At 35.2% G+C, this 27,776-nt stretch overlaps 2 protein-coding genes across 3 annotated transcripts in view; one reads left to right on the plus strand and one right to left on the minus strand.

Moving 5' to 3' along the window:
* Positions 1-1,409: 1,409 nt before the first annotated feature.
* LOC145245803 (protein PET100 homolog, mitochondrial-like) lies at positions 1,410-26,620 on the minus strand. The gene is made up of 4 exons (XM_080107449.1): positions 26,459-26,620; positions 11,127-11,213; positions 7,840-7,872; positions 1,410-2,044 (listed from the first exon to the last, which is right to left on the minus strand). The coding sequence occupies exons 1-4, from the start codon at positions 26,486-26,488 to the stop codon at positions 1,970-1,972; spliced, it is 225 nt and encodes a 74-aa protein (XP_079963575.1). The 5' UTR covers positions 26,489-26,620; the 3' UTR covers positions 1,410-1,969.
* Positions 1,543-27,776, plus strand: part of LOC145245802 (iron-sulfur cluster assembly 1 homolog, mitochondrial-like) — a 54,150-nt gene continuing 27,916 nt past the window's right edge. Inside the window, exons 1-2 of one of the 2 annotated variants that reach the window (XM_080107447.1) lie at positions 1,828-1,962; positions 6,161-6,888. The gene's annotated coding sequence lies outside the window, so the exon portion shown is untranslated. Of the gene's footprint in view, positions 1,963-6,160; positions 6,889-27,776 lie in introns of both variants that reach the window. The other variant, XM_080107448.1, reaches the window with a different exon arrangement.

Here is a 27,776-nt window from a genome sequence, read left to right on the forward strand (position 1 = left end):
GATTTCAAATTCAATTATAATCGAAGTAGTAATAAACTTAATCATAACAGTTAAGTGAACTTAATTAATTAATGGTTTCAAATTCAAATTAATAAATAATTTAATATAACCGGAAATTGTAAACAGTTTTTTTTTTGTTTTTGTTTTTTTTGTTTTGTTTTTTTAGTTTTGATTACGCAAATATGTGTAATAGATTATAATTATTGATGTCATTTTCATAAATATCGATACATTAATTATTAAATAAAATATGGATACATTAATTATTAAATACAACACCTTTGGCAGAATATACCTAAATTAATAGAACTTGTTAGTACGAATAGATGGGTTTAGTGACTTCATTTCTAAATTCAAAATGGCATAATGGAAACATATTATAAGGTATTTACAACTTCTCTTCCAATTTTCGGATTTTAATCATGTCAAAACGCACTTTATTTTCCTTTTGATGGATTTGTTGTTGCTATTTCTTCTGATGTGTTAAGGGCAAAATAGATTCACTAATTGATATAATAATTAAGTGATTGATTTTGTGCTACGAAACAGATACTGTCAAGAATTGTAAATGTCAACTGAATTAAAGGAATAAACTTCTTTAATTCCCACTTAGAGAGTTGGCATCAAAATTGATTCAGTTCCCAATTAGATTTTATCACTGCAAAAAGCAGGCGAGATGAAACTCCAGGATATCACGTTCCATTTCATGATCACGGTCAGCTTCACAAGTGATGGACAAATATTACATAGACAAGAAAAAAAAAAAAGAATATTTAACATTTCAATTTTTTTTTTATCTGGTGATCTGAGTCATTTATTTTCTTATTTGCTGAATCTGCAGGCATTAAAGAAAGGAAACATTAGAAAAGTTAACACCTCTGTTAAAGAGTCATCATTAGGGCTATGCCAACAGAATATTCTTATTGTTTTGACTCTCGAGTATATATCCGACACAGTAAGACACAGTTAATCAAGAACCACATCACTCTATATAAAAACATATAAAATATCAACAAATACACACTCGAGAGTCAAAACAATGAAAAGAATATGCTGTTGTCCTAGCCCTAGACATCACCAGGGCTATAACAAGAGAATATTTTTATCATTATTTTGTCTCTCAAATATATATCCGACACAGTCTGACACAGTTAATGAATCGAGGATCATATCACTCTAAAAACATATAAGCTATTAACTGATATATACTCGAGAGTCAAAATAATGAAAAGAATATTCTCTTGGCATAGCCCTAGTCATCCACAGGTGCCCAACATACGGAAATACTTCAGATCTAGGATCGAACTGATGAGCCATATTTCAAACCACGGAACAAATGCATAACCATGATCAGTTTCGAAAGTGATGGACGAATACCACACAAACAAGAAGAAAAAACAAAAAGGATATTTAACGTTTACATTTTTTCTTTTTATCTGGCGATTTTGAGTCATTTATTTTCTTTTTATAATCACAAAATCAATCCATTTTAGTTTTTCTAATGGAAAAACAAAAAAAAAAAATGAGTGAAAGACGAACATTAGAAATTCAACAAATTTACTCTGCATGATAATTTATGATGAAAAATTGGAATCCAGTACTTGAAGCACACATTTGAATTGGTATGTGCTGGGGATGGGCTAGGCACACACTTAATTCAAATTTTAATGCTTTGTTTTTTTTTTTTGTTTTTTGTTTTTTCATCAATAAACTTGATTTGCCCTCAACAGATCTGAATGGATATTGGTGTTGGACACCAGACACCACATAACAGGATGTCAATATTTTGTTTAGTTTTTTTTTGTTTTTTGTTTTCTCACTTGAGAACCCGTATAAGAACAAAAAAATTGTCTTGATAAATTCTGCCGATCGGACAGACAAAAGTTTATATGTTTTTGAGGTCACTTCATCCATCAACATATTTTCCCTCTGGACAACTACATTTGGAAGATCTAAAATCAGGTTCGGGTTATTTTGTTGTCATTTCCCATTGGGCAATCCGTTTCTCTTCCATCACCTTCTTTAGTTTTTCTACTTGTTCTTTCTGAAAGAATAGCAAAATACATATATAATTTTTTTTTTGTAAGAAATGTACATTAAAAGATGAATGGCGCTTGACTATAACTTCCAATACAATAGAAAAGACAAAATTTTTTTTTTTAAACTTTAAAATGTACTAGTGATGGAGAGAAAACATACACCAAGAATCACACGAATTGATCAAATAATTTGATTTTAAAAAAATTAAAAAATTTTATCTCTAAGTGACGATCGATGATCACGCAACACCATTTTGGCATTCATCACAAGTTAAATCCCCTTTAAAACAGCTCTTCAGAAATAGAGTTCAGAATCAACCTCGTACATTATAATGCCTATAAATTCTCATTTAAAATAAGTTGTGGATCATCCAAAAAGATTTAACCACAGAGTGAAGGTGGTATTTTGGTGAAAGTGTCTAGTGAAGGGTAAGTCTAACGATTGTAAGCTTTTTAGCTATCAGGCCGAAAATCAACAGAAATTAGATCATTCCTATAATGACCTGGTTCCTGTTGATTGTCATGTAGGGCTGGTTCCATGCAGTTCGAGGAAGTGCATCCTCCCAGGCTTTATCTTCTCTCTTTGAGAAGAGGTTAGTTTATTGCTAATCGCCTGAGCCGCCCTGCTGGATATGTCGACGGGGCTGCATAGGCATCTTTTGCACGGTTAGAGTGCTCCTCCTTTGGAGAACTGACTTTTTTTCAATCCCACTTTTCACTCTAGTGTAACAGTTTTTGCGATGGGAAAGAATTAAATATCTCTTCAGAAATAGAGTTCAGAATTTACCTTATACATCATCATAATGCCTATGAATTCTCATTACTCACTAAATGTTATTATTATTATTATTATTATTATTATTATTTTGATTTCTCATAATTATGATAAATGTTTATTTTTCACTTTAATCTTTAGTGTATTCTTTATATTTTTGTAAACTTTTTTAAGCAATTTCTCCAACTTGTTTCATTTTTATTTTGATAATATTTTTTTCTTCTCGGCAGTTACTGGGACTAATTACATTTGGTTTTTGTGGAAACGAGTTCTTTTTTTGTTTTTTTGTTTTTTGTACTTAAAATTGTTTAATTGTTCAATGGATTATTTTAGCATCTAAAATTATTTCTTGCAAAATATGCTTGTTTTTGCTTATTTCAATGGTGGTTAACACCCCCCTTAGATAATCGTACCTATTCTAATTAGCGCCATCAGACACCATTTTAGGTGAAAAACTACAAATTTACCCATAACTCTTTATCTCAGAAATACAGGTAATCACTAGGCACCGCCAAAAATGGCCGAAAAATCAAGTTGTTGTTTTTTAAAACGAAATTACATTTATCAAAATCCATGATTTCTGAGTAACTTTTTTTTTTCCAGAAAGATAAAACCCTGAATTTTATCATATAGAAAGCTGAAAAATGTAAAACTTTTTCTACTATTTTTAATTAAATTTTCCCCAAAAGTTAACAATTGACATTTTTTGTCTTGCACAAAAAGCATATATAAATATTTAAAAAAAAAAAAAAAGGTTTTTGAAAGAATTAAGTTGCTTATTTTTAGTCTAACTAAGATTTAGGGTTATTTTCTATGAGAATATGCAAAAATATTATAATATAAGTACCTGGATTTCAAATAATTCCACTTATTCATATAGGCAACCAGTTACTTCGCATCGATTTGATAGTGTTTACATTCCTATTTATGTTTGTAGTTGATAAAAAGCAAATTACGGAAGACCAAACTTGCACAAAAAAACTTATTTTTCAGTGAGGGAAATTTCAATGTATTATTAACGCTGAGGCTGGCCAGCACCAGATGGGTGACCATTTTGATGAGTTTGGTTTTTAATGTGTATGTGTGGGGGTTAGGCTCCCAAAAATGGAGGGGGGGGGGGTTTAAAGCAGAATAAAAATTAAAATTGACCCAGTCTAGAAAGATTTCTCCTTCATTGAACGAAGAAGAACTGTAGGGTTTTTTGACTACATAAGCAACCCCGAGGCTGGCCAGTACCAGATAGGTGACCATTTTGATGAGTTTGGTTTTTAATGTGTATGTGTGTGGGGGGGTCAGGCTCCCCCAAATGGGGGGGGGGGGATTTAAAGCAGGATAAAAATTAAACTAAACTACATAAGCAACCCTGAGGCTGCAAGTGTACGGGTCATACTAAAATAATAACTTTATTTAGAAAGCCATTCTTAACATGGGGGGGTGTTCAACTATTCTGCACTTTCACCTAATAATTCAATGAAGAAGGTTTAACCATTTTTTTTACGGTGCATATTTTTCGCAGTATAAAAAAACTACTGTTTCTAGTTTAAAATTAATTTTTCACTGTAAAGTTTCGTTTACGGCAGACGGACGAACAAATGTCCGCTATAGTTTCGGTAAAATAAAAATAAACACGTGTAATAATAAAAATAATAATAAATTTTTATTTACCATCCATAATTTTGTCTCGCAATGAAAAGAGAAGCATCTCGTTTCTATGTGAGTGTGACCAACCAAAATTGGGTACTACTGTACTGATTCACGCTTGCACCAGTTTTGGCAGTCACGGAGATCCCACAAAATTATTTCAGCGTGTATGGTCCACCGTAGTCGAAAGGCGGCAAACGTTATCAAACAGGATCGAAAAACTGATGATATTTTTAACACAAAGGGCATAATATTTATCGATTTTTTTTTTGTATCGATTCTTCAAAGCATTCCCTGTTTAATAATGGTTATGCATTATTCGGCTCGCTAAAAAAAAATTATTAATTTATTTATCAAAGATTTTAAAATGGCTTTTTTCGTATAAATATTTAAAAAAAATTTTTTTTGCATAACTTAAATTAATTATTTTACTTAACATATTCACCGAATTTCACACTCCAAAAGTCAAAAGCGGAATAATTAAACACAATTAAAGTTCTGATATTCAGACGTCAAAATAAGGTATGTAAATAATTTTTTTTTATTTTTTTTTATCTATAATCCTGTTCCTTACAACAACGGAATATGTTTTGTTCAGTTTCAGATGATTATTTTAAGCATATTTGGTACCCCCCCCCCAAAAAAAAAACAAGGGGGGGGGTTGTAAGCAAAAAAAAATATATATATATATATAAATATCGTTTATGAAAAATAAGTACACTGCTATAATGTTCATTCTTCTCTTAATAATCTCTGAAAATTTCGTATTGATTGGATAATTATCTGATTTTTGGTAGATTTTTAAAAAGACGGCCCGTCAAAAAGTACTTACCTGCCCCCCCCCCCCAGTTTTGGCGGTGCCTAGTAATCATTAAGGCTGTGACAGCAGAATATTCTTTTCATTGTTTTGACTCTTGAGTACATATCCGTTAATATATTATATGTTTTATATAGACCGATGTAGTTCTTGGTTGATTAATTGTGTCTAACTACGAGAGTCAAAAGAATGAAAAGAATGTCACGGCCCTAGTAATCACTGGCTTAAATTATTCTAGTAAATATAAAACACAAGGGAAGTAACTATGTAATATTTACATAGTTACTTCCCTTGTGTTTTATATTAATTAAATAGGAATTGTCTCCCTTAACAAGGAAATTCTTAGATAATTTTCATTCAGATAATGTTTTACGAGCGGATTTTTTTTTTTTTTTTTTTTTTTTTTTGTAAGTTCAGATAAATCACAACCAATTTTAAATATTTATTATCGGCTTTTTGCAAAATATTTCGATGAAATTGACTTTTAAGGGATCTGTAAAATTTAAGGGCCCAAAACAATATATCATATAGTTAATATTTTTAATGAAACTTCGATATAAAAAATGTCAATGTTTCAGAATGTTTTAAGATGAGGATTGACAATTTGTATAATTTAGATTTATTGGACTACTGTCCTCATGTAGATGCTTTTCTCACAACAATCCATGATGCAACGGATCAAGTGTTAAGTAATAATCAGTTCCGAGTGACATTATTCTGGAGGTTGAAGGTTTAATAATCAATGCGGACAATACTAAGAATACAATTAAGAATTATTTAAAACTTCTACCCGATCATGGCTGATGGAATAAGAACAAGCATGTCGTTTTTAATAAGTGTAATACTAAACAAGCACCTCTTTTTTTCTCTTTACTGTTTTTCTTTTAGACTCAACACAACTCTAAAACTAGCAGACACGCAAGACATTCACGAGCAACTGTACACCCACACATATATTCAGTAAGCAAATAGTCTTCAAACGAGACTTTATTTAATTCATAGATCGAACCCTGATAGGTGCTACCACTTCAAGTCAGAATTGACCTAAGAGTGATTAAAAGGTGACACAACATCCTAAAAACTTAGAAATTTAACCCTACCAAAGACAGATTCTAAATCAGAAAATTTTAAGATATTACTGGACAAATACTAAATATAATCATACCTTAGACAAGAGAAAATTTTAGATTGTCTTTGATGGCTGTGTAATATTGGGAATCCCAGCTTAATTGCTATCTAGGTAGTTTTAGAAATAGAAAGTTATGTAGGTATATTTTCATTTCCTATCAGCTAGTTGGCAGGGTCACAAAAGGTTAGATTTGACAGGTATCAACCTAGAGAGAATGCACTGGAAATTAGGGGTGACACGGGAATTATGGTCGTAGGCTTCCGGTTGACAACCACATGGGAGAGAGTGGTTTAGGCTGCAGACGAAGCAGATCGGAGATTCAGCTCTCCGACAACCAGGGTGCGAGATGATAGGCTTGCCTTGAAAAAAAGATTGAAGCTTCAAATCCATCTTGTTGTTTATCGATGCATCTGTCCGCAGTGACCACTTCCCAATGAGATGCCAGACCAGCGACCAGAAGATATCATCCACTGGCCAAGGCAACCAGGTATGTACGCATTATACATGGCACATACACGTCTCGAAGACTTTTAAGGCAAGAAATGATGTAAGGATAAGAACACCCACACACACACACACATAACAGTGAACTACACGCAAGATACGTAAGAACATGCATACACACGCCCATATATGTAAGAACACACAGACTCAATCGTAAAAAGAAACGTAAAAGAGAACGATCAGAAACAGAAACGTTTAATAATAATAGTAATAAATAAATACTAAACAGGACAGCAAACATTTATGGTAACAGCTGTACATCCACTAGTACCTCTTTAACATATATACCATGACTAACCCAATAAGTAGCAAAATCACACGCCTTCACTGTAAAGGACCCCCGATGCTAGAGATCCTCCTAATCTGAAAGTTTCTTCCCTCAATCTGCTAGACTTTGGAATTCCCTCCCTGTTTCTTGCTTCCTGAACTGTACTAACATGCAGAAATTTAAGTGTAAAATAAGGTAAAAAAAAAAAAAAAAAAAAAAAACGGACTTGGAGTAATGATAATAAAGAGTTGACTCCACACTCTTCAAAGCTCTCAAATTAGGAGTTTAACCATCAGATACACTTTAAAGTCATACTCAGCATCAGCCAAAATGTGAACTATTTAAAAAATAAAGGGTATTTATTTTTATAAAATCACTCCCGTCTCAAAACTGATTTCTCCTATGCATTTTGGGCCATTAGAAACAAATATGTTTATTAAATCCATTGCAATTATTACTTTGCAAGAGTTGAGTTAGGCTAGGATTAGAATTATGGTTAGTGGTAGGGAGTGATTCTATAAAATTACCAAATACACTGGGGGATTTTTGGGAGGTTTTTTTCAGCCTTCTAAAGAAGTTTTCGAAAAGGTCTAAATACTCTATTTTAATAGGAAACCTTCAAAATAACAAAAACTAAGTAGAAAACAAAAGAAAAATTAAACTTACATCTGCTATTAAATCCTGTGGATATATAATTTTCTGAAAAAGAACAGAACAAGATTACAAAATTTCATACATACTTTGAATTCTTAAATTTAATTCATAGCAGAAGGGTTAATGGGGGAAGCAAAAATTTGTTAATTTCTTCTTTCGATGAAAGCAAAACACACAACATGAGACACCATTAGACAACTGTTAACATTGTTTTTTTTTTTTACACACATTTATCAAGGCCCAGGGGCCACTCGAGGATAAGGGTTAAAGTGTGTACAGTATTCAATGGGACAATATCATAGGAATCGTTAGTAATGGAAATTCGGTAAATTGAATTACTTAAGGGGAACGGCTCATCAAGAACTTGTTTACGTTGCACTTGAAGATAACCATATTGTTGTCAGCTGGAAAGCAGGCAAATGGAAGACAGTTCCACAGTTATGCAGTTCTAAGAAAGAAGCTTTGTTGATGGGATCTACGTTTAGGTTTAGGCACAGATAAAGAGTGAGGGGAAATTATTGATAGTGTTTTCAGCTAGATGAGTGTTTCTGGTGAAAGTTTGGCAAGAGGGGGCCATAGATTGGAGCTCAGACGAGCACTTGCCATGAAAATAACGATAAAGCAGAGACAAACTCGCAACGTCTCTAACTCTTTTTGTTAAGTTTTGACAACTTTGTGTTATCCTGACCTAGTCTCAACTGGATGCCTAGGTCAAAGTTTATTCCAAGAGAAAATTTCAAAATTTTGGAGTCAGAAAATTCCAAAGATTGAGGTATTCAACAAAGTTGTTGATGTCCAAACATCATGAATTCAGAGTCGCGCTTACCCATTGTAAAACTGCTCTCTACAAGCACAAAGTACAAAAACAGAATCACAGAATTGTGAATCTATGTCACGCCTAATGATACACGTTATTAATTTAATACTAACTAAAAAATGAGTGGAGGACAAAATATATAAGCTTTAACGGATTTATTCAGGAACTTACAGAACAAAACGGTAAGCTGGAAGACGCTGGATGAGTGATGATTAAAGTCTGTGATGCGGGATGCATTTGTTTTCCTGCCAAACTGTCATGGCAGATTTTCGTTTCATCAAGGGACATCTCTACCTTCTTCAGTTCAAGGGAAATAACTAACAATCTGAAACGGAATCTATGCTTGATTAGATGTTGATCTTGTTGATAAGTATCTTTGTTTTCATGGTGTAGTTGTCTTTTAATCCAACGCTAACCATTATAATATTAATAAATGAGAAACCATTTCAGGTTAAAATCTATTTAGTATTACGCTTATAATCTTTTTAAAAAAAAAAAAAACACTTAAGATGTGTAGATATACTGAAATGATCATTATTTTTCTAACTTTCGTTTGCATGTCATGTTCTAGCGATCATTTCAATATATGTACACATTTCGAGCATTTTCTTAAGATTACAAGCGTAATACTAAGTAGATTTTAACTTTAAATGGTTTCTTCATCTACTAATATTTAACAAAACAACAAGATAAAACACTGCACAATTTGTTAATAACATTCTGTACAGGCCACTAAACTGCAGTTTTACTTTTTCTTTCTAAGAAAGACATTTATTTTCTTGTGTGATGATGATTCATTATTCTTCTACATTTTTTTTTGCGTTATGCCGTTAATTCAATAAGGCGATGCTAAACTTTGTGGTGCGATCATTTTTTTTATTATTATTTTAAAAGTTCACTGATGAAATACAAATCTTCGAGGATTCGTTTATTTTATTTTCAACAGTTAACTTCATAAAACACTTACCATGCTGAAAGATTTTAGAAAAGATTAATAAAGAACAAACAAAAAAAAAAATGTTGCTCAGGAATCAACAAAGAAACACAACTATGTCCTTTTATATATATATATATATATATATATATATATATATATATATATATATATATATATATATATATAGTAATTTATAAAATATATATGGCGATTAATTACAAACTACCTCTACCTACGTATTGAGCACTTTTGAAGTAAATACTTAAAGTTTACGCATAAATCTATTATTATATAACAAAATATGCATCAAGTGAGCTTGAAAGCCAAATCACAACGTAAGATTAGGAAAATAAACAAATATTTTACTTGTCTGAAATTTATCACAAATATATTTCCGAGGTATACTCCATCTTCAGTGTGTTGTTTTGTTTCTTTTTTTTTTCTTCTTCCTTGCCATGTTGTAAATTTGTGGAAAGAATTTGTAAAGAGCCGTGCATTGTTTCTAGCGGTTGTATTTTGAAATGTTTGAACTGTGCGTGGGTAACGCGAGAATAACGTCAAAGAATGAGAGTTCATATAGAAACGTTTTAATTTGAATAAAATAAAATATGCATCAAATGCTTTTGAAAGCCAAATATCACATAAATATATTTCAGAGAAAACAATACATTGAGGATGGTGTATAGCTCCCAAATATATTTGTTATAAATTTTAAACAAGTAAAATATTTGTTTATTTTCTAATATTACGTTGTGATTTTGGTTTCAAGTGCATTTGATGCATATTTTATTTTATTCAAATTAAGTCAACGTTTCTGTATGGAACTAACACCCTTGACGTTAATTTTTACATACTTATTATTCAAATTATTGAAAAGAAATTGTTAAATTAAATTAAAATTTTTAAAATGGGGAATTGTGTAGACATTAATCTGAAGGGAATTGTGTAAACATTAGTTTAATGAAAATAAATATTTTGAGGGTTTTTTGCAATTTTGAAAGTTGTTATATGCCAGCAGGGAAGGGAGGGTGGCAAAATAGGAGGGGAGGGGAACAGATTATTATATGCCGGGGGGGGGGTAATTATATGCCTGGGGGCGAGCAAATTTTACAACTGCCCCAGGCAGCAAAAACTGATACTACACCACTGGGTATAGCACACATGCTATGGCGCAGTTGTATCTCAGTTTGACTTGGAGGTGAATCAGATTGAAAGGTAATGTTTATGTAATGAACTTATATTCATTTTTTTTGCTATTTTAATTTATGGAAATATTTTAAGTTCATCATAGATATTAAAAGCAAACTGGATACTATACAACAAGACATGAAAACCACTTGATGTAAGAAGCTAAAAAGAACAAAATATGATTAAAACAAAGACAGTAGATTAGTCTTAAGAGAAACAAGGTTATAGGTAGGAGGGAAACAGTCAGCAGGAAGAAAGTTGGTATCCAGTCCCACTATTTCTCAGACACACCCTGTAAGCGTAAAGGAGCAAGTCAGTATATGAAGAGCAAAGACGAGCTATTTTAACAAAACTCACTCGTTTTTCCATCATCCAATTTTCAAAGAAGGCCGGCTGATTGAAATAATAAAACAAACCGACAGGAAATCCCATGTAGATGGTCATCTGTTGAGAAAAAAGAAAAAAGTCACAAATTATTACCGAGCGAGAAACTTGATTTTGGATGAGTACAAAATGAGGTACTTCTGCAGTTTATAAATCATGCTGAAATAATAAGATTATTTAGAAACCCATTTTTAACATGGGGTGAGATGGGGGGGATTGTTAACTATTCTGTTTTAACATTTTAATAAACAAAGGATAGCATAAAATTTGAATTTAACTCGATAATACTATCTAAAAAATAACATGGTTCATAAACTACAGAAGTACCCAAAATTCATATAGGATGACTCATGGTGTCATTAGTAAAATCCTTTCAGCAATCCAATCATATTAACTATCTATTTATCTATCTATCTATCTACAATTATATAAAAGGAACTTTGTCTGCTTATTTGTGTGAGTTCATTTCCTATAGATTCCGCAATGGTTGGGCTGATTTTTATCAAATTTCTCACAAATGTACTTTATGTACCTGGTAGTGTTCTTAGATAGGTTTTGTATCGGAATGTCTTTGATAAGTATCGATAATCGAGAAAATCCGATGAAATAATGAACAGGCGATTTTGACAAAAGTTAATGCCTTATACAGTGTAACATCACAAATATATTTAAGAAGTTTTATGACCACACAAGCAGAAAGGCCTGGCATATAAAATCAACAGTAGGTTATTTGATATGATGGGGGCACATTCGAAATGAATGTTTGTTTAAAGCACAATTGAACCATGATATTTGATATTTTCATTTAAAACTTAAATTCAAACCCTTAATACCACACAAGCAGAAAGGTCCAGCATATAAAATCAACAGTAGGTTCTTTGATATGACAGGGGTGCATTCCAAATGAATGTTTTTGTTTAGAGCACAATTGAATTAGGATACTTGACTTTTGTATATTAAACTGTAATTAAAGCTGTTGTATATAAGTATAATTTTATAAAATCAATAGTAGGTTTTCTACAGTGCAATGAAGATTATAATGTATTGTGGGTGCAGTCTCTGTGAGGATGCATGTGAAGCTTCCTGCTGGTGCACCGTGATGGTTCTCCTAGAGCAGGTAATCAATCAATTTGATTAAAAAATGGGCGATTTCACTGATTTCGATGACAATAAAAATATGGGTGAGTGAAACATTTGTTGATTATCATTCAATCCCAGGCAACGGCAGGTTTCCCTGCTAGTATACAAATGAATTTTAGTCTAAGCCTGGCATGTCCACCAAGTTGCAATCAAGAATGTCCAATAGACTGCTTTATCAGCATTCAATAAGGAGAGGGAGCACTTTGATAATCAACTCATCAGTAAGTTTAGATTTGTAGAACATGTCTACTTGCTAGAGTTTAGCTGTTTAAGAATTTAATTTTTTTAAAAAACTTTTTTTCTTCCATATCTTAGTTTCCAGTTTAGCAAACATTTCATTGAATTATGCGATTATAAGGAAGTACAAGCGACTCAAGATCACTTGTAAATTTGATATTCCCATGAAACTTACTCCATTGGAGGAAGCCAGTTCAACTCACCTAGCGTAAATGCAGCTTCGGTTCAGCAAGGAAGTGGTAAACTTTGTAACTCAATCCTTCTCTCATTTAATGAAATACAAATCTTTTATGATTCATTTATTTCACTGAAAAAAGAAAGTTTGTCTCCATAGTTCCCTTGATAACGGGTAGGTGTGGGGGCATGTAGAGTTCTCAAAACACTTATATTTTTTTGGAATTACAAAGTTCATACAGGGTGACCTTAAAAAAAAAATGCCACTTATAGAATTGTTGATAAAATTCACAATCCTTTCTGTAATCCAACAATACTCGGACAAAAAAACTTGGAAAACTATTAGTTTTGTTAAAATGCCTTAGTTGTAGAAGAGGAAAATCAATTTTTTTGCACCCAGGATTTTATCAAAGGGAGATAATTAGGTCAAAGGAGATAGAAATACTTGATTGAATTCCATTATGATTCTAAGTGATTGTTCTTAGCAAGAGTTTCAAAACCTAGCGAACTTTGTAGAAACTTCTCTTTTTATTACAGGTAAAATTTGGGAGGAGGAACATTTTTAGCTTTCCGTTTTTGAGAGGAAGATTTTTGTGGAAAACCAGTTTTAGATAAACATTTTTAAGGCAAGTATTTTTTGTAATGCTCAGATGTGTAAGAGTGATAGAAATTTTATACGATGGACACAAAATAATGAATTCAAACGCATAAATACACAAAAAAGATATTTTATGTATGTTTAAAAAGAAAGTTTACATAGATATGTTGGTTATAGTCAACTAAGATAATTCCTAACTTCTGGCTTAGCGCTACCAAAAGTGGTGACAAAGCAAATCAGTTCCTTCACTTTTATTGTTCTTCAGTATTTCTATTGTGAAGCGATTTATTGAAATAAAATTTTTTTAATTCAATTTTCACCTTGTTATATTCTTACTTTTAATAAGAATACAGCAAGAAACACAGGGTTATGGGTGAAAGACACAGGGGTTTATTTACAAGGGAATACATGTGAAATAAGAGTTACTCCACCTCTTTTCGTATTCTCTTCCTTTCTTTTTTCCTTCTCTCTGTCACGTGAGAGGGTCAATATATCTATAGTTCATCTCATCTATGAAGGGATGTTAGGTTATTCCATTCCAAGCTAAATTCTTCCATAGAATTTTGCATGTACCATTCTTTCCTTTTTAAACTTTGTCCAAAAAATTCGGTCTTTTTCCTTTTCCTTTCATTTCTCCTCACCATTTGTGTTTGCCGATTTTTTACTTTTGGAGAGTGACTGGATTTCTGAGTTACTGGTACTTCCTTGTTTGGAGGTTTTATATGGAAACTATCATATAGCACTTCCATTGGTAACTCTTGGTTTCTGACTGTTTCTATGTATCGGGGTCTCAGTTGGTTAATATGTTTATTGTGAAAAAAAGTCTGCCCTTGTAAACCATTCTCCCAATTTTTTTTTTTTTTTTTTTTTTTTTTTGTTACATTTTCACCCCAAATAAGGCACATTGCCACTCAGGTGTAGGGGGCTACTATCAGGGTCAGCAACTGCTGGAGCACTATGTTGGGATTTGGGCAGCAAGATGTCGGTTCACGTTGCACTTGAACTTCTGCATGTCAGTACAGTTAGGGAAGCAGAATCCTGGAATGGAATTCCAGAGTCTAGCGGTTCTGGGGAAGAAACTACTGGAGTAGAAAGATCTTTTACATCTAGGGATCTCTACTGTGTGGGGGTGGGATTTAGCTGCCTGTCGGGTTTGTCGAGGGTGTCTACGTCGTGGGGGTACAAGTGTCTGCAGTTCGTCAGAGCATTCACCATTAAAATACTTGTAGAACAAGCAGAGGGATGCAACGTTTCGTCGATGGGACAGAGGTTGAAGCTTAGATGCCAGTTCAGGGCCTATCAGATTGGCGACTCTTTTTTTAACCTTGTCTAGGAGCGAGAGACTAGTAGTAGACGCACCAGCCCAGATGTGACAACAATACTCCATACATGGGCGAATGGTGGCCTTATAGAGATACAGGATACTTTCAGGTGTCAGTAGTTTTCTAGCACGGGAGAGAGAGCCTACCTTTTTTGCAGCGGCCCTGGAAATGTTTTCAATATAATTGTTCCAACTCATGTTTCCTGTGAACGTTAGGCCAAGCAGTTTGAAAGATGTACTCTCAGACAGGGAGTCACTGGCCATTGCTATTGGTGGCAGAGAAGGTTTCTTGTAGTTATTGAAGGAAACCAGTTTGGTCTTGGCAGCATTGAATGTGACCATCCATTTATGTCCCCATTCCACTACAGATTGGAGGTCATCCTCTAGTGTTTTTGCCATTTCTTTAGATATGTGTTCATTTGTTTTCCTGTCATGCCTGTTATAGAGTGTAGTGTCATCAGCATATATACCCATCTCAGAGGCAGTTTTGTCGGGGAGGTCATTAATAAATATCAGGAACAATAGAGGTCCAAGAATAGACCCCTGAGGCACTCCCGCATTTATATCGCACTGTTTAGATGTTCGACCGTCGAGGACAACCTGGATTTTTCTCTTATCTAAGAAGGATTTAATTATGCTAAGTATTCTACCAGTGATACCGTATGATTTAATTTTCCTGAGGAGACCCTTGTGCCATACCCTGTCAAAAGCCTTAGATATATCTAGAGCTACCACTCTGCCCTCCCCCGCTTTGTCCAGTGAATGGTATATACGTTCAGAGATTACAGTGAGGATGTCAGCTGTGGAACGGGCTTGTCTAAATCCATATTGTTTGTCAGTCAGAAGTTTAGCATCTGTAAGGTGCCGGACTAGAGCATGGTTAATTATGGTCTCAAATATTTTGGCGAAAAGTGGGAGGAGGCTAATAGGGCGATAATTTGATGGGTCAGTTCTTTCGCCAGAATTCTTGAATATTGGTATCACAGAAGCGGTTTTCCAACAGCCCGGAAAGCATGATTCATTAAGGCATTTGTTGTAGAGTTTGGAGAGAACTGGAGCTACTTCAGCTGAGCACTTTTTTAATATCACAGCTGGGATGATATCAGGTCCACATGCTTTTGAAGTGTCAAGATTTTTTATGATAGCATGTACCTGAGCCAGGGTGATTTTTAGATCGTCTAGCGTGGCGTCTGTCCGCAAAGGAAAGTCAGGCAAAAGTCTTCCCAAAAACTCTTTCCTGCCCGATAAGTTTTGAAGAAAACTTTATCCACGTCATTGTAAGTCTTGTACCTTACATTATCCCTGATACTTTTTTTTTTTACTTTTTCTCTTGGGATTAACCGGTCGAACACCGAACATATTTTCCTGGCAAACATAATTTCAGCTGAAAATAATTTAACATTCTGGATTTGGATTTGGTGTTATCCTATATATTGCTAAGAATTTTTTAATGCTTTTTTCTTCCGTGTCGATGTTATTATTCTTTTTTAAAGCTCATTTAAAACTATTGACAAATCTTTCCGCTTGTCCGTTTGATCGAGGGTTAAAAGTTAGTGTTGTAATGTGTTCAATGGCCAGTGCCTCATAGTAGTGCTTGAATTCTTGACATGTGAACATAGTGCCATTATCACTAACAATTGTTTTCGGAACTCCAGACCGACTAAATACCTCGTCCAGCGCTTTTATTGTGTTTGCCACTGTAGGGTGTTTATATTTTAAAAATTTCTGGCCATTTTGACATACTATCTATGATTACTAGGTAATAATATCCCTTCAGAGGTCTTGTGTAATTGATATGAATGCGTGTCCAGGGTAATCTATTTTAGGCCAAGGTTGCGTTCATATGGGGGAGAGATCTTGCAGCTGGTTGGCAGCCTTTACATAATTTCACCATTTTCTCAATGTCCTGATCCATTCCAGGCCAGTATGTGAATCCTCTCATTAGGGCCTTCATTCTTGAGATTCCAGGATGTCCCATGTGGAATTCCTTTAAGATTTTCTCTTGTAATACTTGCGGTATTACCACTACACCGGAAGTTAGGAAGTACGTTAATATGACTATAAACAGAATGTCTGTTAATATTTTGAGTGTTTGCAGAACAAAAGGGATTCATTAGCAGAGATTAGTGTTGAGACAATGGGAATCGGAAAAATCAGAACTTTTGGGGGGTATCAGAATCGGTATCGGAAAAATTTGTGCCTGTTTTCCAATGCCAAAAACGATTCCTTTAAATTTGATTTTGTTTAAAACAAAATCTTCTACTGCTGTTAGTAATAAAATAATAAATATTTATTTATTTTAAACTACCAGTAAAACTAAAATTTATAGATCATCCCCTCCCCGCAAGTGTGTTTTTACGTTTGAGAAAATATATGCACATTTAACGTGTTTTTAAGGTAATCGAGAAAAAAAAAAATATACAGTTAAATATTTAGAGATTTATAAAGAATCAGAATCTGAATCGGTAATTGTATTGGAATCAGGAATTTAGTATGGAATAAGTAGTTGTATCGGAATCGGGGGAAAATATTGGAATCTCCCATCACTAGCTGAAATATCAAGAAAGCCAGCGGCAATAATTTAAAGGCTGTGAATTATTCACAGGTATGAAAAATCGTAACCAAATCATCCCCACTCAATTACATAAATTACATTTAATGTATATTTCGCATATAAGACGACCCTTAAGATTATAAAATCCTCTTTAGAAACCAATATTTCATGAGATACCAGGTGTTGCAATCTCTAGTCTTTTACAACCGATATATGATAAATTTATGAAAATTTGCTCCAATTTTGTACCTCGTCTTATCTAACGGTCACCTTAAATGCCAAAATATACAAAAACTAAAAGTTATTATGAGTCAATGTTAATTAGTTTTTGTTGTAGAAAGTTCAGTGAGAAATGGTAGAAATATTAAAATGAATAAGTTTATATTTTTGCGTTCCACCAGAAAACGACAGAATAAAAGATTTACTGCATTGTGTGTGTGTGTGTGTGTGTGTGTGTGTGTGTGTGTGTGTGTGTGTGTGTGTGTGTGTGTGTTCTTTTATTTAGTAATTTTCTTATCAATTTGTTCAAGCTGGGGATGGAGCATCCTACCGGATGCCATGCATTCACCCACTAACTCAGGTATTCCAACCGAGAGATCTTTTTAAGATTCTGACTGTCCTGTTAAGAGTAATTGTTTGAATCTCTATTGCACTTGGTTCACCAGGTATATTTACCATTAGTTTTGTAAATTCTTTTTTATGAGCCTCGTTGCTCCTATAATAACTGGAATGATGAAAGATTCCAATTTCTTTTCGTGTCTTTCATAAGATTTCGTCATCTTTTTCTCTTTCAGCTCTGTTTAACTCGGCATCATTGGGGACACTAACTTCTACCAAGGTTGCCTCTTTCTCCTTGTCCCATATCATTATGTCACGTTTTATGGTTCCGTTTTCTAGGTACATAGCTGTAGGAATTAGATAGTACATAGATGGTGTAGGACTTATTTCGGACTATTCTTTCTGATATATGTTCTCAGGATTTGCTGCTACATTCGATATTCAACTTTTTTTACGGATCTTCCAGTGGAGATATTTGCACACTCCATTGTGACGTGTCGGATCGTATAACAACCATCCCCTAACAGAACCTTAGAGTTGGATGTAAGTTAGTCCACACTCTACTTCTGTGTGGCAGAACCTGTACTTGTTGTCATTGCTTAGACTACTCATTTTTTTAAAAGCATTCGTCATCAAGCCTTCATCTTAGGCAACCATTATAATTCAGAATGCATATGTTTATGACTTTTTCTTATCGAGTTGTTCAAGCTGTCTATGTTTTATTTCATGCCTAAGAAATGTTGCTGCTAATTATGTTGTTAGATGTCATGATTTCTTTTATAATAAATCTTTTTTTTTTTTACTATTACAATTGATATCTATGTATTATGCTTTCAAGAATTTTTTCATCGAAACACAGATATTTACAAAACTCCTATGATCTCTCTTATGTGTATGATGATGTCCTAAAAGAGCAATGGCTGCTTTGGCCAACTTTTGAAAAACTAAATCTCACTTTATGAACTCAAAGAATTTATTTCACCACTTCAAGACGATAGGCAAGATGACACAATCGAAAGTTTTAATAATATACTAGGTCCATGGCAAATAACACTACCTGAGAATCCTTCCTAACATTCACGAGCAATATGAACTGGAACAAATCCATTTTTTTTTTTTTTTTACATGGGGGTCACCACTTATCTAGGCCCAAAGGCAACTCAGGGATAAGGGTTATTGCGTGTATAATAATCAATGAGATAGTATTGTAGTAATCATTAGTATTGGGGGTTTTGATAAAGTGTCTTACTTAAGGGGACGGTTTGTCAGGAGTTTGTTTATGTTGGACTTGAAGACGTTCCATTGAGAGTTCCACTGGCGCGCAGTTCTAAGAAAGAAGCTTTGCTCATGGAATCTACGTTTGGATTTAGGCACAGATAAAGAGTGGGGAAAATTGTTGACAGTAGTTTCAGGCAGACGGGTGTTTCTCGTGAAAGATTGGCGAGGAGAGACGAGGGATTGGAGCTCAGACGAGCACCTGCCATGGAAATAACGATAAAACAAAGACAGGCTCGCAACGTCTCTTCTGTGGGAGAGAGGTTGCAGGGAAGAGAAAAGGGCATTGAGGACATTGCAAAGGCTGCTGCAAAGAAGGTGGGTTCACTATCATGCTAGAAGACTACTCACACCTGAGAATATCCTGTACCTCTACAAGGTCACCGTTTGCCCATGCATGGAGTATTGTTGTCACATCTGGGCTGGTGCATCTACCACTAGTCTCTCCCTTTTGGATAGGGTCCAAAAAAATAGTCTTCAATCTAATAGGTCCCAGCTTGTCAACTAAGCTTCAACCCCTGTCCTATCGCCACAATGTTGCATCTTTGTGTCTGTTTTACAAATACTTTAATGGAATTTGCACTGATGAACTTGTTGCACTTGTGCCCCCTCGACATACATAACCCGAAAAACCTGCTTAGCAAAAAGATCACACCCTTTCATTGTTGAGGTCCCTAAATGCCAGAAAGCTTTCTACTCTAATAATTTTTTTCTTTCAAACAACTAGATTTTGGAATTTCCTTCCTGCTACCTGTTTCCCTGGCTGTACTGATATGTTTTTAGTTTAAATGTAATGTAAACCAGCACCTTGTTAATCTAGGCAGGATCCAAATAGTAGTCGCTTACGTTTGTGGCAGAAAAAAAAAAAATACGTAGAACTTCAGACATCATAAATTATCTTTTTTGCGTTTCTTTCAAATTCTTTAGTTCAATTGTCTGATGTCATAATTTTATGATGTCATCTACTTTATTTTATCTTCCTATTTGTTTCAATAGATGAGGCCACAAATCGATGATGTCATCCAGTGTGCACAGGAACAAAAAAAGAAATGAAACAAGCAAGCAAGACTGACAGAGTTGTAGATGTTCCAAGATGTCAGAAAGCCTTCTACTCTAATAATTTCTTCCCGTGGACTGCTAGACTTTGGAATTCCCTTTCTGCTCTGTGCTTCCCTGACTGCATTAAACTGCAGAAGTTTAAATGTAATATGAACTGACATCTTGCTACTCAACTTCTCACGGTCCCATGTTAGACACAATCCCAAATAGTAATCCCTTATGTTCCAAGTGGCAATATGCCTAGTAAGAGGAGGAAAGGAAAAAGAGGAGGAAAGGAAAAGAGAGAAGGAAAAGTAAAGGGGCAGAAAGGAAAGAAAAGGATGAAAGAAAATAAAAAGGCATTGGAAATAAAAAGGTGGAAGGAAAGAAAAAGGGAGGGAAAGAAAAGGGGGAAAGAAAAAAAGCTACAACTAGTTGGTTGGTTGGTTGGTTGGTTGGTTGGTTGTTTTTGTTTTACGGCATATCAACCCTTTTCGGGTTATTTGATGCCGAATCCAAAGATTTTGAAGAAATTTTTTTTAATAGAATATATTTGTTGTTTTCGCGTCGGTTTCTATTTAACCCATAGTTGGGACCCTAACAGGTACTACCACTCCGGGTCAGAGTGGACCTGGGAGCAATGGTAACTAAAGGGTGGCTCCACACTCCCCAAAGCCCACAAGCTGGGGCCTCACCACTGGATATAGTTTAAGGTCATATCCAGGACCCCCATTGAGGGACTTTTACCCTCTGCAGGGGGGGGGGGGCAGTCGGCGTATTCTAATGCCCCACCGACAGGGCTGCTACAACTAGTAGATAAAAAAAAACTCAAATCCCATATCTATATGGTTTCATGAAGGAAACAATATTTTTTTTTACTTCATTCACTGTGCACGGTTAACCCTCATTGGTTTTAATAAATGATGTCATTCTTTTGTTCCTAGTTACTTGCCTCCCCACAAGGGCAGAGTCAGACACAAGGTCGGTTTTTAATGTGTGGAAAATCCAGCTCCCCAAAAAGGGGCACTCTGGACAGGAACAATAATAAAAATATTTTCAGTCAGATACTACACTGTGATCTTGGCCTGAAGATGACAATATAAAAGATCATTTGGACCGTTCTGTTTTCTTGGATGACATCTATTTAGGATGCCATAAACATTAGAATATTCTCGATGTCTTCCATCATTCTTTTAGTGAGTGACTTCATCCCTGTGTGAGGTCATCCAGTGTGCACAAAAACAAACACGATAACAACAAAACAAACAATATCCACAAAGTTTTGGAAGCTTTTTTTTTAACCTTCAAAACTACATTAAATTATTTTTTAATTTTATTTTCTTTAGTTTTTATGGGAAAATTATTTTGTCATTTAATCTCCTGCAATCGTTGAATCCATTTGCTTCTCAAACTCACAATAGACTTAATGTTATTTAAGGGATCATCAGCTGTTTACCACGAAACACCGTTTCGGGTATTTAAAAACAAAACAGTACGTTAAATCATGGCTCCCCATCAGTGTGGATCAAACACATCTCCCTTAAACAAAAGAATAAAAAATGTTTTGGATATTGCATCCATTTTTTGCTCCACATTAATTAGGCTGACCTATTCATGTTGTCAAAAAAACGTTTTTACTTACATGTGCCATTTGTCTTTATCTCCAAAATAGAAACTATTTATTATTTACAGATCTACTGCATTTATATGGTTCGGATGAATCCACTATACATACGAGGGGTATACAATAAGTAATGCCCCTGACCTACACTTCCCATAGCAGTAGAGCAACGAAACTTGGCATAGTTATTAGTCTTTCTCTACATAGAAACCACCCAGAGTTATGCATTTCTCCCATCGTTTGATGCAGCTTTTGTAGAACACCCCAGGTTGGTCCTCCAACCACGACGTGACTTCAGAAATCAAGGCTGCATCGTCTGGGAAACGCTTTCCTTTCAAAAACAACTTCATGGCTGGGAAGAGGTGAAAGTCAGAGGGTGCAAGGTCAGGAGAGTAGGGAGGATGGGAGAGGATTTCATAACCACACGCCTGTGCGACATGTAAGTTGTGGACCGGAGCGTTGTCCTGCAGGAGGAGGGTACCTTTGCTGATCTTGCCCCGCCTCTTAATTTTGAGAGTTTCCCGTAATTTCCTAAAAAGTGAAGCATAATAGGCTCCTGTAATTGTGGTACCCTTTGCCAGGAAATCTGTCATCACTACTCCGTCATGGTCCCAGAAGACTGTAAGCATGACCTTGCCAGCGGAGGGCTGCACCCTTGCCTTCTTTGGAGGTGGTGAGTTCAAGTGTTTCCACTGCATTGACTGGGCTTTGGTCTCTGGATCATAGTGATGGACCCAGGTTTCATACTGTGTAATCAGTCTTTTGAAAAACTTTGACTCATCTTCTTGGCACATCTCCAAATTCATCCTCGAGCACTCGATGCGTTCTTGCTTCTGGAATGGTGTGAGCAACCTGGGAATCCATCTGGCAGACACCTTATGCATATGCAAATGGTCATGAATGATAGTTTCCACAGACCCTGTACTAATCTTGACATTTTGGGCTATTTGGCAAATAGTAATGTGCCGATCTTCCAAAATGGCAGCCTCAACTTGCCGGACAGATGCCTCATCATTAAAGAATGTCTCAAAAAGTACTCGATGTCGCCTACTGAAATATGTGGCAAAGTCTGTTAAGCCATGACAAAGGCTCCATTAAAGCAACATCACATACAAAACCGATAGAAATGGGCAGAGAACAACATGAAAATGGATTTTTCCAAAGTTTTGTTCACGAATGAAGTGCGTGTCACTCTTGATAGCCCAGATGGCTAGAGCAAGGAATGGGTCCTAGATGGACAACATCATCATCAGCGTTTAAGGCACCAACAAGTTAGTGGTGGGATAATGATCTGGGCTGGGATCTTTAGTTGACCCATGGAGAGTCCCAGAAGGTGTAAAAATGGCTTCAAATGCTTACACAGCTTTTCTGAAGGAGCACTTTGAACCATAGCTGAAGAAGCAAAGGTTGACATTCAGAAGAACCATTATTTTTATGCAAGACAATGCTCCCTTGCATGCAGCAAACAAAAGCAAAGAGTATTTGCAACAACTGGCGTTCTCTGGGCGACGGAAGATGGAGTCACCTGCAAATTCATCAGATTTGAACACAGTTGAGAACCATTAGAGTATCATGAAGCGACGCCTCAGTGGACGCGAATTTAAGAGCAAAGATGAGTTATGGGATGCTCTCCAAGAGGTATCGTGAGGAATAACCATTGACGAAATCACAAATTTGACTAATTCTGTGGACCAACGTCTTTTACAAGTCATTCATAAAAAAGGATCGCATATCCTCTACTAATTATGTCACCATATAAATTTCTATGTAGTTATTGTGTTCTAAGGATTTTTGCTAGTTTATGTAATGTTTGAATATTATTTCAATAAACAAATTATGGCTATATTGTGTTTCTTTCTCAACCTTGTTAATAACTTGACACACTGAAATCAACAGATATTCTTATCTTCTGCCATAGTTTCGCTAATACTTCTTTAAATACTTTTATTTTCGGACTGGAGTAGGTGAATAGTATCATAAGCACTTTCTCAAAGTTTCATTGATTTTTATTTACTCGTTTCTAAAATATTTTTAAAAAATGTAAATTTCTTAATAATTTGATACGCAGTGTGTGTGTGTATATATATATATATATATATATATATATATAAACACACACACACACGCACGCACGCACACACGAATAGACAAGTAAAATCAATTCCTGAACAAAAAAAAAGTTTTGTACCACTTTTATGTCCCCTTACAAATATTTATTTTAGTGAATTTCAAATTTACAATTCTATTTTCTTTAATTGCAGATTTGGTAACTTATCAGTTACTTTAAGTTCAGCTTGGTTTGGAAATTCAACATGAAGAGACCGACACATTAGCAGCGTTCACAAATTACAAATGATACAAAATGATAAGCAAATAATTTCACAAATTGCACTGGTCTCCTCATTCATGCAATCTAACCACATTAGATTATTTTCTTTGGCGATATGTAAAGTTCCATGTCAACATAAACCAGCCAGACAAAATTCAACACACTATTGCTGAAATACAGAATAATTTAATGTGTAAACTTTGTGAAAATGGGACCTTTAGATTAGGGTATTCCAAAGTGGGTCCCCAGGGCTCCGTGATTGAGGCTGAGGGGCTCCAGAAGCCCTTTCGTGAAGAGGACCAAATGCTTTATACAGAAAAATTAAATGGCTGCAGATAGTTAATTATTGATCATTTTACTGGAGAGAGATAAAAAATTGGCTGAGTAATTTGGTAGAGACCACAGAGGTCAATTTTTTTTTTAACTTTAACCCCAATTTTGATCCCGTAACATTTATTGTTTTGGGCTCAAATCAAATTAAAAAGTTTCATCCATGTCCAAGTAACCTACATCTAAAATTTTAAATGTTTAGACCCAAAATTAGCAGAGGAGTTTGGTAGTTTTCAAAGGTTAAATTGTTGAACTTTGACCCCTTAACAGCCAAATTTCTGTCCAAAAGCCAATTAAAAAGATTTCCCCAAATCTCAATACCCCTTATGTCAAATCTGGAGTCTGCAGACTGAAAATTGACAGAGTAGTTTTGCAGGGAAAACTATTTTGCATACTATCCACATGTGTTCCATTGTGTTGGTATGTACTTTAGTCATAGGGTCCACGTAATTCTGAACGGTTCACAACCTTATGTACATATGGCGGGGTGATTGGTATATTTCCTATCCTTTCATACGCTTTCCATGCATCAGAATCGATGACACTACTTAGCAGTATCAATTCTTTGATGATAGATATATCAACTGACCTGTCAGGTGCATATCTCAAAAATTGGATTTTTGAGACAGTATCGATACCTTCAAATATCCATCTCTGTGGTATCATATGCCCTCTGTGGTACTTCCTTTTCGCAATGACACTTGTCTATTTCAACAATAATGCCATTGCCTCTTATATTTCATAGGATTAGCGAATCTCTAGACGGAGGCAACCTTTCTAGGGCAATTGCTCTTGACGTATCAAAAGCCTTTGATAGGGTATGGCATAAAAGTTTACTTCACAAGATCTCTAGCTATGGTATAGCTGGAAATGTCTTCTCAATTATTAAATCATTTCTCTCTGATAGGTTCATAAGGGTAGTAGTTGATGGGCAGAAATCAAAGCTCACAGTATGAGTATTAATGCTTGAGTCCCGCAGGGGTCCATCCTGGGCCCAACTCTTTTCCTGATCTACATTAATGATCTTCCAAATCACATCCTTACATCATTCATAGACATTTATGCTGATGACACTATCATTTATCGTAGCACATCAAAGACCATAAACGACCAAGTTCTCTCCGATTCTCTCTCCTCTGATCTTGATCACATGGTAAAATGGGGAAAGGAGTGGCTGATTACCTTTAATGTATCTAAAACCAAGCTCCTATCTTTACATCATCAACGCTCTGATCCCCATTTGGCATCAATTGAAATAAATGGCTCTCGTCTTGGGGAGGCCTTATGTTTTGACAAGCTTCTGGGCTTGACCTTTACTCCTGATCTGAAATGGAACACATACATTAAATCTGTTGCCAAAGCCGCTGGAAAAATAGTGGGATATCTCACTGCTGATGCAATTCTCTATCTATATAAAAGCCAGGTACATCCAAGGATGGAGTACTGTTGCCACATCTGGGCAGCAGCTGCTAGAAAAGACTTATTCTGCCTTGATAGAGTTCAAAATAGACTTTGCAGCCTCATAGATGTCCTTTTCTCTTCCCTGCAACCTCTTTCTCACAGAAGAGATGTTGCGAGTTTGTCTTTGCTTTATCGTTATTTTCATGGCAAGTGCTCGACTGAGCTTCAATCCATGGTCCTCCTCCCCACCTCGCCCAACTTTTACAAGAAACACCCGTCTAGCTGAAAACACTATCAATAATTCCCCTCCATACTTTATCTGTACCTAAATCTAAACGTAGATTCCATGAACAAAGCTTCTTTCTTAGAACTGCCCGCCTGTGGAACTCTCTTCAGTTTTCCTGCTTTCCAGCTGACTACAGTATGGTCGACTTCAAGTCCAACGTAAACAAGTTCTTGATGAGCCGTTTCGTTTCACTTAACAAATTTACCGAATTTCCATTACTGATTACTATATTGTCCAATAGATTACTGTACACTCTTTAAAACTTATCCTCGAGTGGCCTCTGGACCTTGATAAGTGGTGATGCTTATGCCTAAAAAAAAATTGCCTCCTCACGAGGGCAGAGTTAGACACAGAGTCGGTGTCTTATCAATATGCAGTTTATTTATTTATTGAAAAAGAAAATAGTGTTTACGGTGTGGAAAAAAAATTGATGAAATACTTACTTTAAATATTTCGAGTTTCCAGTTACCCATGACGCTACAGGATCTTCCTTTTCCTTAGTTGATGGGGGAGGTGAAAATAAAAACACGGGTCTTATATAATGAAAATAAATAACAGAGGTGAAGATAATAATGTCCTTTAAATGATTACCTCACGACGCGTATAGACCATTATTTCACGGTCGCTGAGACGAACAAGAAATAAATGAACGTGTTACTTCCAAATGAGGAGAGCGTTCGTTTGTAGAATCTTATAAAGATAGTTTACCCTCAATGCTATCAGGTTGACAAGAAGGTTCTTGCGGTTTTTAACTTTTAAATTCAAATGAACATGTCGGCTCAAACAAAAATTTATTGATCGAAATAAGCACCATCAAAATACACTTTTGCCAACGCAAAACAAGTGTATTTTTTTGTTTGTTTGTTTTTTTTTTTTACATGGTAGTCACCACTTATCAAGGTCTGGAAGCCACTCGAGGGATAAGGGTTATTGCGTGTACAGTAATCAATGGGACAATATCGTAGTAATCGTTAGTAATGGAGATTTGATAAAATTGTTATGCCAGTAACGTAAACATCTTGCATTCTCGTGGCGATGAAGGTTTTAGGAGCATTTCTCACCCTGAAATTTAAATTCTGCAGGGTCGGTTTAGCAACGTGCAGGTGGGTATTGTCGTGGAGGAGAATTGGGCATTTTCTGTTGACTAATGCTGGGTGTTGTTATCGAAGTTTCTGGTGCATTTCATCCATTTGTTGACAGTATTTCTCTGCTGTAATGGTTTCACCTGCATTCAAAAACTGTAACGGATTAGACCAGTCACAGACCACCAAACAGTTAGCATGGTCTTCTTTTGGTGCAACTCTGACTTTGGAAAGTGTTGTGAAGCTTTGTTAGCATCTAACCACTGAGTTGAGTGTCACTGGTTGTCATAAAGAACCCACTTTTCATTGCAAGTCACAACCCGGTCAAGAAACGGGTCGTTTTTGTTGCGTAAAAGAAGGGAAGTTGACATTTCATACCAGCGGTTTTTTTTAATTATCGTTCAATTCATGAGACACCCATTTATCAAGTTTTTTCTTTCCAATTTTTCTCAAATGGCTGGAAATCGTTGTATATATTACATCTAATTCAGAAACAAGTTCTTGAACAGTCGTGCACTGATTGGCTTTAGCTAAAGCTCTTAATTGATCGTTGTCAACATCCGATGGCTGATCACTACATGCATCATCTTCAAGATTCTCCTCACTGCCCCAAAATTTCTTAAACCACCATTGCGGTGCTTCATTGATATCGCAAGCTGTTTCAGCAGTTTTTGGGCCT

This window comes from Euprymna scolopes, chromosome 23, assembly GCF_053919585.1.
Source record: "Euprymna scolopes isolate OS-2025 chromosome 23, ASM5391958v1, whole genome shotgun sequence".
Classification (NCBI taxonomy): Eukaryota; Metazoa; Mollusca; class Cephalopoda; order Sepiida; family Sepiolidae; genus Euprymna; species Euprymna scolopes.